Raw genomic sequence first — 16,337 nt, forward strand, 5'->3', positions numbered from 1 at the left:
CAAACTGTCTTTGGATTTGATGAATCACGTTCGAAATCAATACTCATTAAAACTCCTGTTGCGCCATTTACTAAACCATCGGCGGTGTTAATATTTATTGTAATCATGTACTTTCCGATTTTTTTCAATTGTAACTGAAAACAAAGACCTTGTGTCTCGGATGTCTTAAATTTTGTAACATTATTTAGAATATTTATTCTTTGATCAGGATTCAAAGTATTGCATTTTATTACGTCGTGTGCTTTTGAACAGAAAGCTTCCGAAGCTATTTGGTTTAATTTTAAAATGTTGTAGTTTTCAACCTCCTCATTAGACAGAAACAAATGAATGATTTCCATTGGAACATCGTTCGCGTCACGAATGACTCTTGCCTTAAAGATATCCACATCTTCAGTCGTCATTTCCCCATTAGACATTCTACTAAGCGCTTGCGCGAACCTCAAATCTTCCCTTTGACGCATTATTTCGGTCAACTCATAAAATTGGAAAAGATCCCACAACCTAGATCCAACAATTAGTCCGTAAGGATTATAAGTATTCTCACTAAAAATCCATCTATCGCCAATGGGTGGAAGTTGTTTGAAATCACCAAACGCAATAATTGAAATGCCACCGAATGGATTAGTGCTCTTAAATATTTGTTTCAATCGAGCATCCAAGTGACCTAGCATTCTGGATCCTACCATTGATATTTCATCAATAATTATTAAATTTACATTTATTAATTTTGAAATTATTGTGTTAACCATGTCGCTACTAAGTGGCCGAAGTTCTCCCGAATATTGGTTAACCGGCAGGGAGAACAGAGCATGTAGAGTTGATCCCCCAATACCAAATGCAGCTTTCCCAGTTGGCGCTGTCAGTAAAACTTTAGGCATTTCTGGATTACTTCCAGGAATAGAATTAAGTCTATGGGTGACAGATTGGAAAATTGCTCTTATTAAACGGCTTTTCCCTACACCAGCACCACCACCTATGTATTCATAGAAAGTTTTTTTTTCCACAAGATTATGTAAAACATGATGCAAATAAGCACGTTGTTTAACATTTAGAGATCTTATGTCCGCAAGAAGATCTCTTTCACTGACCAATGGAGTTAATTTTATAAATCTAATATTATCGTTAGTATCCGGGTCATTATTGTGATCAACATCGAAAATATTCATGTTACTATCAATTTCGGGTATTGCCAGGGCACGAAACTCATCATCCAGCATATAAGAAAGTAAGGTGTTATCAGCAATGTCATTGTTTTCGGCATTATCTTCATCTTGTACTTGTAACAATATTTCATCAAGTTCTCCTTCCTTATATAACTCAAATTGTGATCGGTTTTCTTCAATGGTGCTCTTGTGGGTGAGACAAGTATTTTCATTGTCATTTTGTAATAAATCATCTACTTCATTTCTCCACGGAAAATACAACATAACCAATGATCGGAAATAGTCCTCCCTATTTGTTTCAACTTTGAAAGAAGGAAATCTTATAATTGCGGGCGCTTTCCTTTTGTACACGTATCCCGAATTATTTTTTAGTCGGATGGGGGCACCAACTTGATCCAAATTGGTATCATCGTTCGCAAAGAAATCATCCTCTTCTTCTTGATAGCGTGATTTCTTTAATTTTCGGGAATAACTGTAGTAAGCACCGAAGTATGCCAAACACATATTTTGAAATATATCGGGTCTTTGGATGTAATGATCGAGTATGTTTGTCTTAAATATATTAGTTGAGTCTCTTTCGAGATTTTGTAACTCTTGCTTCGATTTTATCATACGTACTCGTTTCTCAGGAGCAAATGTGTTAATATAGACTTCTGCACTACTACATTGTGACAAATTCATGCCCAGTATATTATACGACGCCTCTTGAGCTGATACTTCAGATGCGCTAATGAACTTATTTCCAATGTGTTGAAGCCTGTCTTTTACGGAATAATTGTCTTCTCTAATTTCAGCCATAGCTTCTTGCATCAGTCTCGAAACTCCCCTGTTCGATTTGTTAATATAATTAACGATGTATGATACACATGCATATGCATCTAAGACAAACTGAATATCCATGTTAGAATTTTGCATTGCTAAAATATCTGGATTATATGCATTGATTGCTTTATCCCTAAATGTTCTTTTTAAGAAAATTTGTGGTTTTTTAATGGATGACCTTATAGCCATTATGTATGCCTCTCTGTTTAAGTTAATGCATCTGTGGGATAAGAATTGATCAAAAATTTGAAGTCCGTCTACTTCATCATTTGATAAATTTGCGTTAAGCAATGTACTTATTTTAGCGAAGTTTTCCCTATGTAGGTTTAGTTCATCTAAATCAATATCTTCAGGAAGTGGAAGCAATATTTGTGTTTCAGGCATTGGAGGATAAGGAATACGAAAGCGGCAAAATTGTTGACCTCTTGCCTCACGTTGACAAGTCCTTGTATGGTTGTGACGTTGAACGTTTATAATGTTTTGAATGTCAGTAGATGACGAATCAGTAGAAATGAAGCGGTCAATGAAGTTCACCACTGGTTGGAATGTAGCATCATCAGAAATGTTTAATTTGGGTGCGTTATTTAACCAGTATATGCCATGTAGATGGGGAGATCCTCGTTGTTGAAACTCTATTCTCCAGTAATGTTTAATAACATAATGCTCTTTAAATATTCCATCATTGGACCTAAAAAATTTAAACAAATGTCTTATTCTCTGATCAAAATACCTAGAGCATGTTATTGGGTCTGTTCGAATGAGATCATATTTTTTCTGGGTTGAGTAAGATATTGCTTCTTCTTCAGTAATATCTTTTCCTTCCAAAATTTTTACTAATATAACGATTAATTCCGGCCATTGGGATTCAGCTGCGGATAAAGTTATAAAAAATGTCGGGAGTCCAAACTGTCTAATCATGGCCAAAACCTTTCTCTTTTCCCCTTCCCAATGAGCTGGTGACGATCGTACGCCTTTCAATATATGATAGCCATCGTCATGTTGCACAAGGTTTTGGACAAGTTGATCATCTAAAATTTCTGCAGCAGTAAATTGTCTATTTCCAACTTTTTTTCTCAAGCATGTGGAAATGCTACTTTTAATGCGGGAAAATTCTAATTTTTTATAGCAATATAAGACTTTGTCCACACGTGCACAGCGTCTGTCATATCGCCGTACTTCAGACCTTATAATTTTTCCAATAGTAGCACTGCAATTTCTTTTAACACCACAGTATATTGAAGGATAGGACAGTTCCTCAGAATCCTCATCCAAGAGCATATCTAATGGTCGTTGTCCCTCACCTGGAGCAATGGAAATTCTCTGTAATGGTAAATTCTCGACAGGATTATTATCCAATAAGGTTTCTTGTGGATTCACTTCATCCACATCATCTTGTATGAAGTTTGTATTGGTTAACCGCGATACTAACTCGAGATCTTCAACATTAGAAATAAAGGGTTGTTCTTCTGTACTATTCATGCTATTTAACCAATCGCTAGAAAGAACTATGTTGTGTTTTTTGTAGAGTTCCGTATTTACCAGATATCTTGCGGCTTCGTAAATCTTCGCCGGTCTTATCGTTTCAGTCATGAAACTATGCTCGTATTGTAGTCTACGCTTGAGGTGAACTTGTACAACTTCAGTTTGGTTGACTGTTCGCGGAAGCACATTTACAGTTGTATTTAACTGAATTGGTACGTTAACAACGGCACCTCTTACAGCACATTGGCGATTGTATCCTAGGGAAACGATTCGCATGAATGGAATTCTCGGTGAAACGAACCGCTCTTCTAACTGTGTTAAACCACGAAGGTCAGCTGGTATTTCTGGGAAATGTAATCCTTTAGAAAGGCATATTGAAGGTATTTTTCCGCCTTGAGCAATTTTATAGCATGTATTGCAAAATTTGTATGTATTATCTTCTGATGGAAATGTTGAAGCTAGGAAGAAAACTTCACTTAGATGTGGATATTTCCGCAATAATGTGATCTTACTGATATTTTTAATTTGGGAATTGAACCAAAGCCCTCCGCAGCAAATACAAATTTCTGTCGGACCCCTCCTAATTATCTCGTAGAACTCGCTCAATTGTCTTGACCTATGTCTTATAGAATCGGCTTGTAACATTTCCCTGCGGGATTCTGGGGAAAGATTTTGTCTAATATTAGCACTTCTCTCGGACTGACGGTTATTTTCAAGTTCACGGTTGTAAGGATTCATCCTATGAATTAAGACACGACAATGTCTAATCCTATTCTGCTCCTGAAATTCCTGACTAGCAACTCGTCGCGCTTCGCGGCGTTGTTCAGTATTACGGACTTGTTCAATTGTGCGATAAGTTATATCGCGTCTTCGAACATTACGACGTTGTGAGTCCACTTCACGTTCGGTTTGTCTGTAGTTCTCATTACGTCTACGTTGGGAACGACGAAAAGTATCCCGCTCTTGCTCAAATTGTCTGAACGTTTCATCCTGCCGACGAACTTGACGGTTGAGAACATCTCTCTCTCGCTCTATTTCTCTATACACTTCATCTTGCCTACGAGCCTGGTGACTTAATGCGTCCTTCTCTCGCTCAATTTCTCTATACATTTCATCCTGCCGAAGAACTTGGTGACTATGGGCATTTCTTTCTCGTTCTAGTTCCCTATAAACTTCATCCTGGCGACGAACCTGGTGACTTACTGCATCCCTCTCTCGTTCTTGTTGTCTATAAACTTCATCCTGCCGAAGAACTTGGCGATTAAATGCATCTCTTTCTCGTTCTAGTTCTCTATAACTTTCATCTTGACGACGAAGCTGGTGACTTAATGCATCCCTCTCTCGTTCTTGTTGTCTAAAAACTTCATCCTGCCGGAGAACTTGGTGATTGAAGGCATCCCTTTCTCGTTCTAGTTGACTATAAACTTCATCCTGGCGACGAACTCGATGGCTTAATGAATCCCTGTCTCGTTCTAATTGCCTTTGAAATTCATCTTCCCGACGAACAGAGCGTTGTGCAGTATTCCTCTGTTGCTCGGATAATCTGTAGGTTTCGTCCTGACGACGAGCTTGATGGTTCATAGCGTCTGTTTCTCGCTCTATTTGCCTGTAAGATTCATCCTGTCTACGAAGTTGGTGGTTTAACGCATCTCGTTCACGCTCTAATTGTCTATATGTTACATCTTGTCTGCGAAAAGAATGTTGGGAAGCATCACGTAGTTGTTCAATTCTTCGGTTAAATGAGTTTTGTCTTCTCAATCGCCGAGAAACTCGATCTCTTTCCCGTTCTTCTTCCCGGAAATTTACATTTGACCTCCTTGTTGCTATAGACATAGCATTTCTAAGCCTGTCAGATGGATTGCGTTCACGGTATTCATTCACACGATTTGTTGCTAGTCTTTGGCGTTGCAAAGAAGATTGCTTACGTAGTCTAGGCATATTATATAATTAAATAGTTGTATACTTAGTAATATCGTATTTAAACTCTATTAATGTTTATTATGACACTGTTATATATTAGCTGTTGCGTAAATATATTTATAACACTTTTGGCACTGTTATGTTTTAACTATGGCGTAACTATATCGTAACTATGTCTATATGTCGAACTGTTTACTACTAAACACCAAACTAAAAATTCATACAGATATATACAATCCTTTCAAAATTTTACCTAACAATAGAATCAAAACAAAATTAGTATTTGACGTTACAGGTGGCCAATTACATGGCAAAATACAACATATAATGTTTGAACAGATACTTAACAGGTAGACAGGATCTATCTACAGGATTCCCGTTCCATTTATAGTGCCTAATAGTAATGATCAGGTATTAGGCTTAAACAAGGATTATCTAGAAACTACCTACATTATTTTTTCTACCTGAAATTAACAGATTTACTGACAATAACAATGCATTTAATTGTCGCGTACCTGAACCTAATATTTGTTAAAAAGGGTTCTGTGGAAATATTGTCGAAACGAAAACAAATAAATGCTACAGGTAACCTTTTCAAATTTCGACCGACTTTCGCCGAATATGGTCGAAATTTATGGTTAATTTACCTAAACAAAGGGTATATGCTGTAGAACCTGTTTTTACCTAATCAACTATTATTTTGACAAATAACAAAAACATCGAATATCTAGACCTATTTAATGTTCTGCCACTGGAGGTAAAATAATATTGAATTTAAAACAATTCCTTTGAAAATTGTGGCAAAATTTGAAAAGTAAAATAGCAAATTTATGTGGTGAAAATTATATGAGGCTATAGGGCTTACAAAGTGATGTCTCCCAAGGGAAAACCGTTAAAATGTTAGTATCGAACAGGTGTCTAAGAAAAGTGGCTTAAATAGTCAAAATACTGAATATAGGTATGGCTATATAGTGCAACATGGACCTATATAGACAATGTTCGGTCACAGAAGGTAGAACCCATTACGAAGTCAAAGTAACGAAGTTTAAAAAACCGTTAGAAAATGTGGCTTATGATGGCATAATCAGTATTAGGAGGTACCGTTATATGGGGGCTATATGAAAACGTGAACCGACATGGCCGAACTTAACCTACATACTAGCACTTGTGCAAAATTTCATCTTTCGAAAGATAGTGTGAGTACAACACACATACAGACGGGCATCGCTAAACCGACTAAGAATTTTATGCAGATCCATAATTTATATTCTTGTGATACTTTACGCTGATTTCTAATATATACTTTGTAATGTCTACCTTGAGTATTTCGAGAAGCTACAAACGGAATGACAAATTTAATTTACACTATATAGTATAGTGGGGGTATTAAAATACCGAATATAGGGAGGTACCGTTGTATGGGGGCTATACGAAAAGTGGATCTGCATAGGAAATTTTCTATCATAGACTGTAATACCCATTTCGAACTTCAAATACAAAATTTAAAACAGGTTCGAGGACTAATGTGGCTAAAATTATCAAAATAACGAATATCGGGAGGTACTGTTATATGGGCGCTACACAAAGACGTGGACCTGCATAAGTAATTTTTTGTCAAAGGCTTTAATATCTATTACAAATTTCAAATACGAAAACAATTCCGGTGAATAATATCGCTAAAATCGTCAAAATACCGAATATAGGGAGGTACTGGTATATGGGGCCTATACGAAGACATGGACCTGCATAGACAATTTTCTGTCACAGATTGGAGTTTCCATAACGAACTCTAAATGCGTAATTTGAAAAAATTTTGGTGAATAAAGACGCTAAAATCACCAAAATACCGGATATAGGGGGGTACCGTTATATGGGGGCTATACGAAGACGTGGACCTGCACAGACAATTTTCTGTCTTAGGCTGTAGTATCCATTCCGAACTTGAAATACCAAATTTTGAACAAATCCGATTAATAGTGTCGCTAAAATCATTAAAATACCAAATATCGGGAGGTACAGTTATATGGGGGCTATACGAAGACGTGGACCTGCACAGACAATTTTCTGTTTTAGGCTGTAGTATCCATTTAGAACTTCAAATACTAAATTTGAAACTATTCCGGTGAATAATGTCGCTAAAATCATCGAAATACCGAATATAGGGAGGTACCGTTATATGGGGGCTATACGAAGACGTGGACCTGCACAGACAATTTTCTGTCTTAGGCTGTAGTATCTATTTCGAACTTCAAATACCAAATTTGAAACAATTCCGGTGAATAATGTCGCTAAAATCATCAAAATACCGAATATCGGGAGGTACCGTTATATGGGGGCTATATGAAAACGTGGGCCTACATGGCCCATTTACGAACTTAACCTGCCTACTGTAAAAATAAACCTGTGTGCAAAATTTTAGCCTTGTATCTCAATTCGTTCGAAAGATAGCGTGATTACAACAGACAGACAGACAGACGGACAGACAGACAGACAGACGGACATCGCTAAATCGACTTAGAATTTTACGCTGATCAAGAATATATATACTTTGTTGGGTCTGACATGAGTATTTCGAGGAGTTACAAACGGAATGACAAAGTTAATATACCCTCCATAGTATGGTGGAGGGTATAAAAATGGAACAAAATATATTAATTTTTTTGTTGCTATAATTTCCTAGATTTAATCCTATTCTGACAAGAGACCATTCCGAATTGATGGGAATTGTGAAAATCGGTTCAGCGGTTTTTGGATTATAATCAGAATAAATAATATCTATTCTTTCACATATATATTGTACCTATTTTGCTATATATCCGATTTCTTGGCTATCACCATCACTTTAATGGTCAGAAGTGACCTTTTAATGGGTTTGTAATTTGGCTGGGATCAAAGATATTCGCTGTTTAGTGGAAATTTTCGTATTTGCTTACATAAAAGTTAGGGCCTATTTTACCCGCTAAATATTGTCCGATGGCCGTCCAAAAATTCTAGGTTTCCGCCCAGTCCTAAACTCTAACTTCATGTAAATTTCCGCGTCGATGTTCAATTTATTTCCCTGGCCGCGGAAGTACTTCAACACAGTTTTCTCAGCTCCCCTCTCCGAATGGCAAAGTCAAAATAATTCCTCATTTTTTCACTCTTAACTTTTCTTTTAATATTTATAGAAAATATTCATTTCACTTAAGCTGTGCAAATAAACAACATTTCAATAATCTGTCCAGTGTCCGTCTGTCCGTCTGTCCCTCTGTCTATATGTCTGTCTGTCTGTCAGCTGCAAGCGGTAAAATCCATTAAAGGTTTTCCGTTTAATATTTTTAATGTAGTCGCCGCAACACAAACCGCAACTCACATTTTTTCCTTTTTTTTTTTTTGAATAATTTCGCTTAAGTGTGGCGAACGACAACGTGGCAAAAACGAAACCAAGGGAAGTCGGGACAAAAAAAGCTACTTCTGGGAAAATTGATTTATTTTATTTTCCCCTTCTTTGATTTCCGCTTTGCATTTGCAAAAAACAAGGAAAATGACTTAGCTGGTAGCCGGCTTTTTATTACATCGTAAATTCAATTAGACGAAAAAAACCCCAAAACAAAAAACGATTAAAATTTTTGTTTAAACGCTTGATATTTTATCAAATTTCTTGGTTTATCTCCCCCTGGAACGAAGAAGACGAAAACGAATGAAAACCAAACGGGGAATACGTTGGAAATGCTAACCGACCATTATTTATTATTTTTTTCCTGTCCTGCTCCGCCAATGAGTTGCTTTATGAGATGACATTAAATTTTTCAAGTAGCGGAAATGATTGTAAATAAATCTCGTCCATGAAAAGGATACAAAACGATATCCGAAAAGGACTTTAGCCCAAAATGAACAAGACAATTTCGCCGAGACAAGAAATCACAGAAAATCACCCAGCCAGAAGTGTACTGGTGTGCGTTTGTGTAACATTATTTAAATTTTGTAACATTATTTAGAATATTTATTCTTTGATCAGGATTCAAAGTATTGCATTTTATTACGTCGTGTGCTTTTGAACAGAAAGCTTCCGAAGCTATTTGGTTTAATTTTAAAATGTTGTAGTTTTCAACCTCCTCATTAGACAGAAACAAATGAATGATTTCCATTGGAACATCGTTCGCGTCACGAATGACTCTTGCCTTAAAGATATCCACATCTTCAGTCGTCATTTCCCCATTAGACATTCTACTAAGCGCTTGCGCGAACCTCAAATCTTCCCTTTGACGCATTATTTCGGTCAACTCATAAAATTGGAAAAGATCCCACAACCTAGATCCAACAATTAGTCCGTAAGGATTATAAGTATTCTCACTAAAAATCCATCTATCGCCAATGGGTGGAAGTTGTTTGAAATCACCAAACGCAATAATTGAAATGCCACCGAATGGATTAGTGCTCTTAAATATTTGTTTCAATCGAGCATCCAAGTGACCTAGCATTCTGGATCCTACCATTGATATTTCATCAATAATTATTAAATTTACATTTATTAATTTTGAAATTATTGTGTTAACCATGTCGCTACTAAGTGGCCGAAGTTCTCCCGAATATTGGTTAACCGGCAGGGAGAACAGAGCATGTAGAGTTGATCCCCCAATACCAAATGCAGCTTTCCCAGTTGGCGCTGTCAGTAAAACTTTAGGCATTTCTGGATTACTTCCAGGAATAGAATTAAGTCTATGGGTGACAGATTGGAAAATTGCTCTTATTAAACGGCTTTTCCCTACACCAGCACCACCACCTATGTATTCATAGAAAGTTTTTTTTTCCACAAGATTATGTAAAACATGATGCAAATAAGCACGTTGTTTAACATTTAGAGATCTTATGTCCGCAAGAAGATCTCTTTCACTGACCAATGGAGTTAATTTTATAAATCTAATATTATCGTTAGTATCCGGGTCATTATTGTGATCAACATCGAAAATATTCATGTTACTATCAATTTCGGGTATTGCCAGGGCACGAAACTCATCATCCAGCATATAAGAAAGTAAGGTGTTATCAGCAATGTCATTGTTTTCGGCATTATCTTCATCTTGTACTTGTAACAATATTTCATCAAGTTCTCCTTCCTTATATAACTCAAATTGTGATCGGTTTTCTTCAATGGTGCTCTTGTGGGTGAGACAAGTATTTTCATTGTCATTTTGTAATAAATCATCTACTTCATTTCTCCACGGAAAATACAACATAACCAATGATCGGAAATAGTCCTCCCTATTTGTTTCAACTTTGAAAGAAGGAAATCTTATAATTGCGGGCGCTTTCCTTTTGTACACGTATCCCGAATTATTTTTTAGTCGGATGGGGGCACCAACTTGATCCAAATTGGTATCATCGTTCGCAAAGAAATCATCCTCTTCTTCTTGATAGCGTGATTTCTTTAATTTTCGGGAATAACTGTAGTAAGCACCGAAGTATGCCAAACACATATTTTGAAATATATCGGGTCTTTGGATGTAATGATCGAGTATGTTTGTCTTAAATATATTAGTTGAGTCTCTTTCGAGATTTTGTAACTCTTGCTTCGATTTTATCATACGTACTCGTTTCTCAGGAGCAAATGTGTTAATATAGACTTCTGCACTACTACATTGTGACAAATTCATGCCCAGTATATTATACGACGCCTCTTGAGCTGATACTTCAGATGCGCTAATGAACTTATTTCCAATGTGTTGAAGCCTGTCTTTTACGGAATAATTGTCTTCTCTAATTTCAGCCATAGCTTCTTGCATCAGTCTCGAAACTCCCCTGTTCGATTTGTTAATATAATTAACGATGTATGATACACATGCATATGCATCTAAGACAAACTGAATATCCATGTTAGAATTTTGCATTGCTAAAATATCTGGATTATATGCATTGATTGCTTTATCCCTAAATGTTCTTTTAAGAAAATTTGTGGTTTTTTAATGGATGACCTTATAGCCATTATGTATGCCTCTCTGTTTAAGTTAATGCATCTGTGGGATAAGAATTGATCAAAAATTTGAAGTCCGTCTACTTCATCATTTGATAAATTTGCGTTAAGCAATGTACTTATTTTAGCGAAGTTTTCCCTATGCAGGTTTAGTTCATCTAAATCAATATCTTCAGGAAGTGGAAGCAATATTTGTGTTTCAGGCATTGGAGGATAAGGAATACGAAAGCGGCAAAATTGTTGACCTCTTGCCTCACGTTGACAAGTCCTTGTATGGTTGTGACGTTGAACGTTTATAATGTTTTGAATGTCAGTAGATGACGAATCAGTAGAAATGAAGCGGTCAATGAAGTTCACCACTGGTTGGAATGTAGCATCATCAGAAATGTTTAATTTGGGTGCGTTATTTAACCAGTATATGCCATGTAGATGGGGAGATCCTCGTTGTTGAAACTCTATTCTCCAGTAATGTTTAATAACATAATGCTCTTTAAATATTCCATCATTGGACCTAAAAAATTTAAACAAATGTCTTATTCTCTGATCAAAATACCTAGAGCATGTTATTGGGTCTGTTCGAATGAGATCATATTTTTTCTGGGTTGAGTAAGATATTGCTTCTTCTTCAGTAATATCTTTTCCTTCCAAAATTTTTACTAATATAACGATTAATTCCGGCCATTGGGATTCAGCAGCGGATAAAGTTATAAAAAATGTCGGGAGTCCAAACTGTCTAATCATGGCCAAAACCTTTCTCTTTTCCCCTTCCCAATGAGCTGGTGACGATCGTACGCCTTTCAATATATGATAGCCATCGTCATGTTGCACAAGGTTTTGGACAAGTTGATCATCTAAAATTTCTGCAGCAGTAAATTGTCTATTTCCAACTTTTTTTCTCAAGCATGTGGAAATGCTACTTTAATGCGGGAAAATTCTAATTTTTTATAGCAATATAAGACTTTGTCCACACGTGCACAGCGTCTGTCATATCGCCGTACTTCAGACCTTATAATTTTTCCAATAGTAGCACTGCAATTTCTTTTAACACCACAGTATATTGAAGGATAGGACAGTTCCTCAGAATCCTCATCCAAGAGCATATCTAATGGTCGTTGTCCCTCACCTGGAGCAATGGAAATTCTCTGTAATGGTAAATTCTCGACAGGATTATTATCCAATAAGGTTTCTTGTGGATTCACTTCATCCACATCATCTTGTATGAAGTTTGTATTGGTTAACCGCGATACTAACTCGAGATCTTCAACATTAGAAATAAAGGGTTGTTCTTCTGTACTATTCATGCTATTTAACCAATCGCTAGAAAGAACTATGTTGTGTTTTTTGTAGAGTTCCGTATTTACCAGATATCTTGCGGCTTCGTAAATCTTCGCCGGTCTTATCGTTTCAGTCATGAAACTATGCTCGTATTGTAGTCTACGCTTGAGGTGAACTTGTACAACTTCAGTTTGGTTGACTGTTCGCGGAAGCACATTTACAGTTGTATTTAACTGAATTGGTACGTTAACAACGGCACCTCTTACAGCACATTGGCGATTGTATCCTAGGGAAACGATTCGCATGAATGGAATTCTCGGTGAAACGAACCGCTCTTCTAACTGTGTTAAACCACGAAGGTCAGCTGGTATTTCTGGGAAATGTAATCCTTTAGAAAGGCATATTGAAGGTATTTTTCCGCCTTGAGCAATTTTATAGCATGTATTGCAAAATTTGTATGTATTATCTTCTGATGGAAATGTTGAAGCTAGGAAGAAAACTTCACTTAGATGTGGATATTTCCGCAATAATGTGATCTTACTGATATTTTTAATTTGGGAATTGAACCAAAGCCCTCCGCAGCAAATACAAATTTCTGTCGGACCCCTCCTAATTATCTCGTAGAACTCGCTCAATTGTCTTGACCTATGTCTTATAGAATCGGCTTGTAACATTTCCCTGCGGGATTCTGGGGAAAGATTTTGTCTAATATTAGCACTTCTCTCGGACTGACGGTTATTTTCAAGTTCACGGTTGTAAGGATTCATCCTATGAATTAAGACACGACAATGTCTAATCCTATTCTGCTCCTGAAATTCCTGACTAGCAACTCGTCGCGCTTCGCGGCGTTGTTCAGTATTACGGACTTGTTCAATTGTGCGATAAGTTATATCGCGTCTTCGAACATTACGACGTTGTGAGTCCACTTCACGTTCGGTTTGTCTGTAGTTCTCATTACGTCTACGTTGGGAACGACGAAAAGTATCCCGCTCTTGCTCAAATTGTCTGAACGTTTCATCCTGCCGACGAACTTGACGGTTGAGAACATCTCTCTCTCGCTCTATTTCTCTATACACTTCATCTTGCCTACGAGCCTGGTGACTTAATGCGTCCCTCTCTCGCTCAATTTCTCTATACATTTCATCCTGCCGAAGAACTTGGTGACTATGGGCATTTCTTTCTCGTTCTAGTTCCCTATAAACTTCATCCTGGCGACGAACCTGGTGACTTACTGCATCCCTCTCTCGTTCTTGTTGTCTATAAACTTCATCCTGCCGAAGAACTTGGCGATTAAATGCATCTCTTTCTCGTTCTAGTTCTCTATAACTTTCATCTTGACGACGAAGCTGGTGACTTAATGCATCCCTCTCTCGTTCTTGTTGTCTAAAAACTTCATCCTGCCGGAGAACTTGGTGATTGAAGGCATCCCTTTCTCGTTCTAGTTGACTATAAACTTCATCCTGGCGACGAACTCGATGGCTTAATGAATCCCTGTCTCGTTCTAATTGCCTTTGAAATTCATCTTCCCGACGAACAGAGCGTTGTGCAGTATTCCTCTGTTGCTCGGATAATCTGTAGGTTTCGTCCTGACGACGAGCTTGATGGTTCATAGCGTCTGTTTCTCGCTCTATTTGCCTGTAAGATTCATCCTGTCTACGAAGTTGGTGGTTTAACGCATCTCGTTCACGCTCTAATTGTCTATATGTTACATCTTGTCTGCGAAAAGAATGTTGGGAAGCATCACGTAGTTGTTCAATTCTTCGGTTAAATGAGTTTTGTCTTCTCAATCGCCGAGAAACTCGATCTCTTTCCCGTTCTTCTTCCCGGAAATTTACATTTGACCTCCTTGTTGCTATAGACATAGCATTTCTAAGCCTGTCAGATGGATTGCGTTCACGGTATTCATTCACACGATTTGTTGCTAGTCTTTGGCGTTGCAAAGAAGATTGCTTACGTAGTCTAGGCATATTATATAATTAAATAGTTGTATACTTAGTAATATCGTATTTAAACTCTATTAATGTTTATTATGACACTGTTATATATTAGCTGTTGCGTAAATATATTTATAACACTTTTGGCACTGTTATGTTTTAACTATGGCGTAACTATATCGTAACTATGTCTATATGTCGAACTGTTTACTACTAAACACCAAACTAAAAATTCATACAGATATATACAATCCTTTCAAAATTTTACCTAACAATAGAATCAAAACAAAATTAGTATTTGACGTTACAGGTGGCCAATTACATGGCAAAATACAACATATAATGTTTGAACAGATACTTAACAGGTAGACAGGATCTATCTACAGGATTCCCGTTCCATTTATAGTGCCTAATAGTAATGATCAGGTATTAGGCTTAAACAAGGATTATCTAGAAACTACCTGCATTATTTTTTCTACCTGAAATTAACAGATTTACTGACAATAACAATGCATTTAATTGTCGCGTACCTGAACCTAATATTTGTTAAAAAGGGTTCTGTGGAAATATTGTCGAAACGAAAACAAATAAATGCTACAGGTAACCTTTTCAAATTTCGACCGACTTTCGCCGAATATGGTCGAAATTTATGGTTAATTTACCTAAACAAAGGGTATATGCTGTAGAACCTGTTTTTACCTAATCAACTATTATTTTGACAAATAACAAAAACATCGAATATCTAGACCTATTTAATGTTCTGCCACTGGAGGTAAAAATAATATTGAATTTAAAACAATTCCTTTGAAAATTGTGGCAAAATTTGAAAAGTAAAATAGCAAATTTATGTGGTGAAAATTATATGAGGCTATAGGGCGTACAAAGTGATGTCTCCCAAGGGAAAACCGTTAAAATGTTAGTATCGAACAGGTGTCTAAGAAAAAGTGGCTTAAATAGTCAAAATACTGAATATAGGTATGGCTATATAGTGCAACATGGACCTATATAGACAATGTTCGGTCACAGAAGGTAGAACCCATTACGAAGTCAAAGTAACGAAGTTTAAAAAACCGTTAGAAAATGTGGCTTATGATGGCATAATCAGTATTAGGAGGTACCGTTATATGGGGGCTATATGAAAACGTGAACCGACATGGCCGAACTTAACCTACATACTAGCACTTGTGCAAAATTTCATCTTTCGAAAGATAGTGTGAGTACAACACACATACAGACGGGCATCGCTAAACCGACTAAGAATTTTATGCAGATCCATAATTTATATTCTTGTGATACTTTTACGCTGATTTCTAATATATACTTTGTAATGTCTACCTTGAGTATTTCGAGAAGCTACAAACGGAATGACAAATTTAATTTACACTATATAGTATAGTGGGGGTATTAAAATACCGAATATAGGGAGGTACCGTTGTATGGGGGCTATACGAAAAGTGGATCTGCATAGGAAATTTTCTATCATAGACTGTAATACCCATTTCGAACTTCAAATACAAAATTTAAAACAGGTTCGAGGACTAATGTGGCTAAAATTATCAAAATAACGAATATCGGGAGGTACTGTTATATGGGCGCTACACAAAGACGTGGACCTGCATAAGTAATTTTTTGTCAAAGGCTTTAATATCTATTACAAATTTCAAATACGAAAACAATTCCGGTGAATAATATCGCTAAAATCGTCAAAATACCGAATATAGGGAGGTACTGGTATATGGGGCCTATACGAAGACATGGACCTGCATAGACAATTTTCTGTCACAGATTGGA

At 36.7% G+C, this 16,337-nt stretch overlaps 1 protein-coding gene across 1 annotated transcript; it reads right to left on the minus strand.

Moving 5' to 3' along the window:
• Positions 1-903: 903 nt before the first annotated feature.
• On the minus strand, positions 904-14,579 carry LOC131806501 (uncharacterized). Its single transcript, XM_059130639.1, has 7 exons — positions 13,346-14,579; positions 12,343-12,898; positions 9,942-11,165; positions 4,172-5,397; positions 3,169-3,724; positions 960-1,989; positions 904-909 (listed from the first exon to the last, which is right to left on the minus strand). Exons 1-7 carry the CDS (start codon positions 14,577-14,579, stop codon positions 904-906), a joined length of 5,832 nt encoding a protein of 1,943 aa, XP_058986622.1.
• Positions 14,580-16,337: the final 1,758 nt, after the last annotated feature.

This window comes from Musca domestica, unplaced genomic scaffold (assembly GCF_030504385.1).
Source record: "Musca domestica strain aabys unplaced genomic scaffold, Musca_domestica.polishedcontigs.V.1.1 78, whole genome shotgun sequence".
NCBI lineage: Eukaryota > Metazoa > Arthropoda > Insecta > Diptera > Muscidae > Musca > Musca domestica.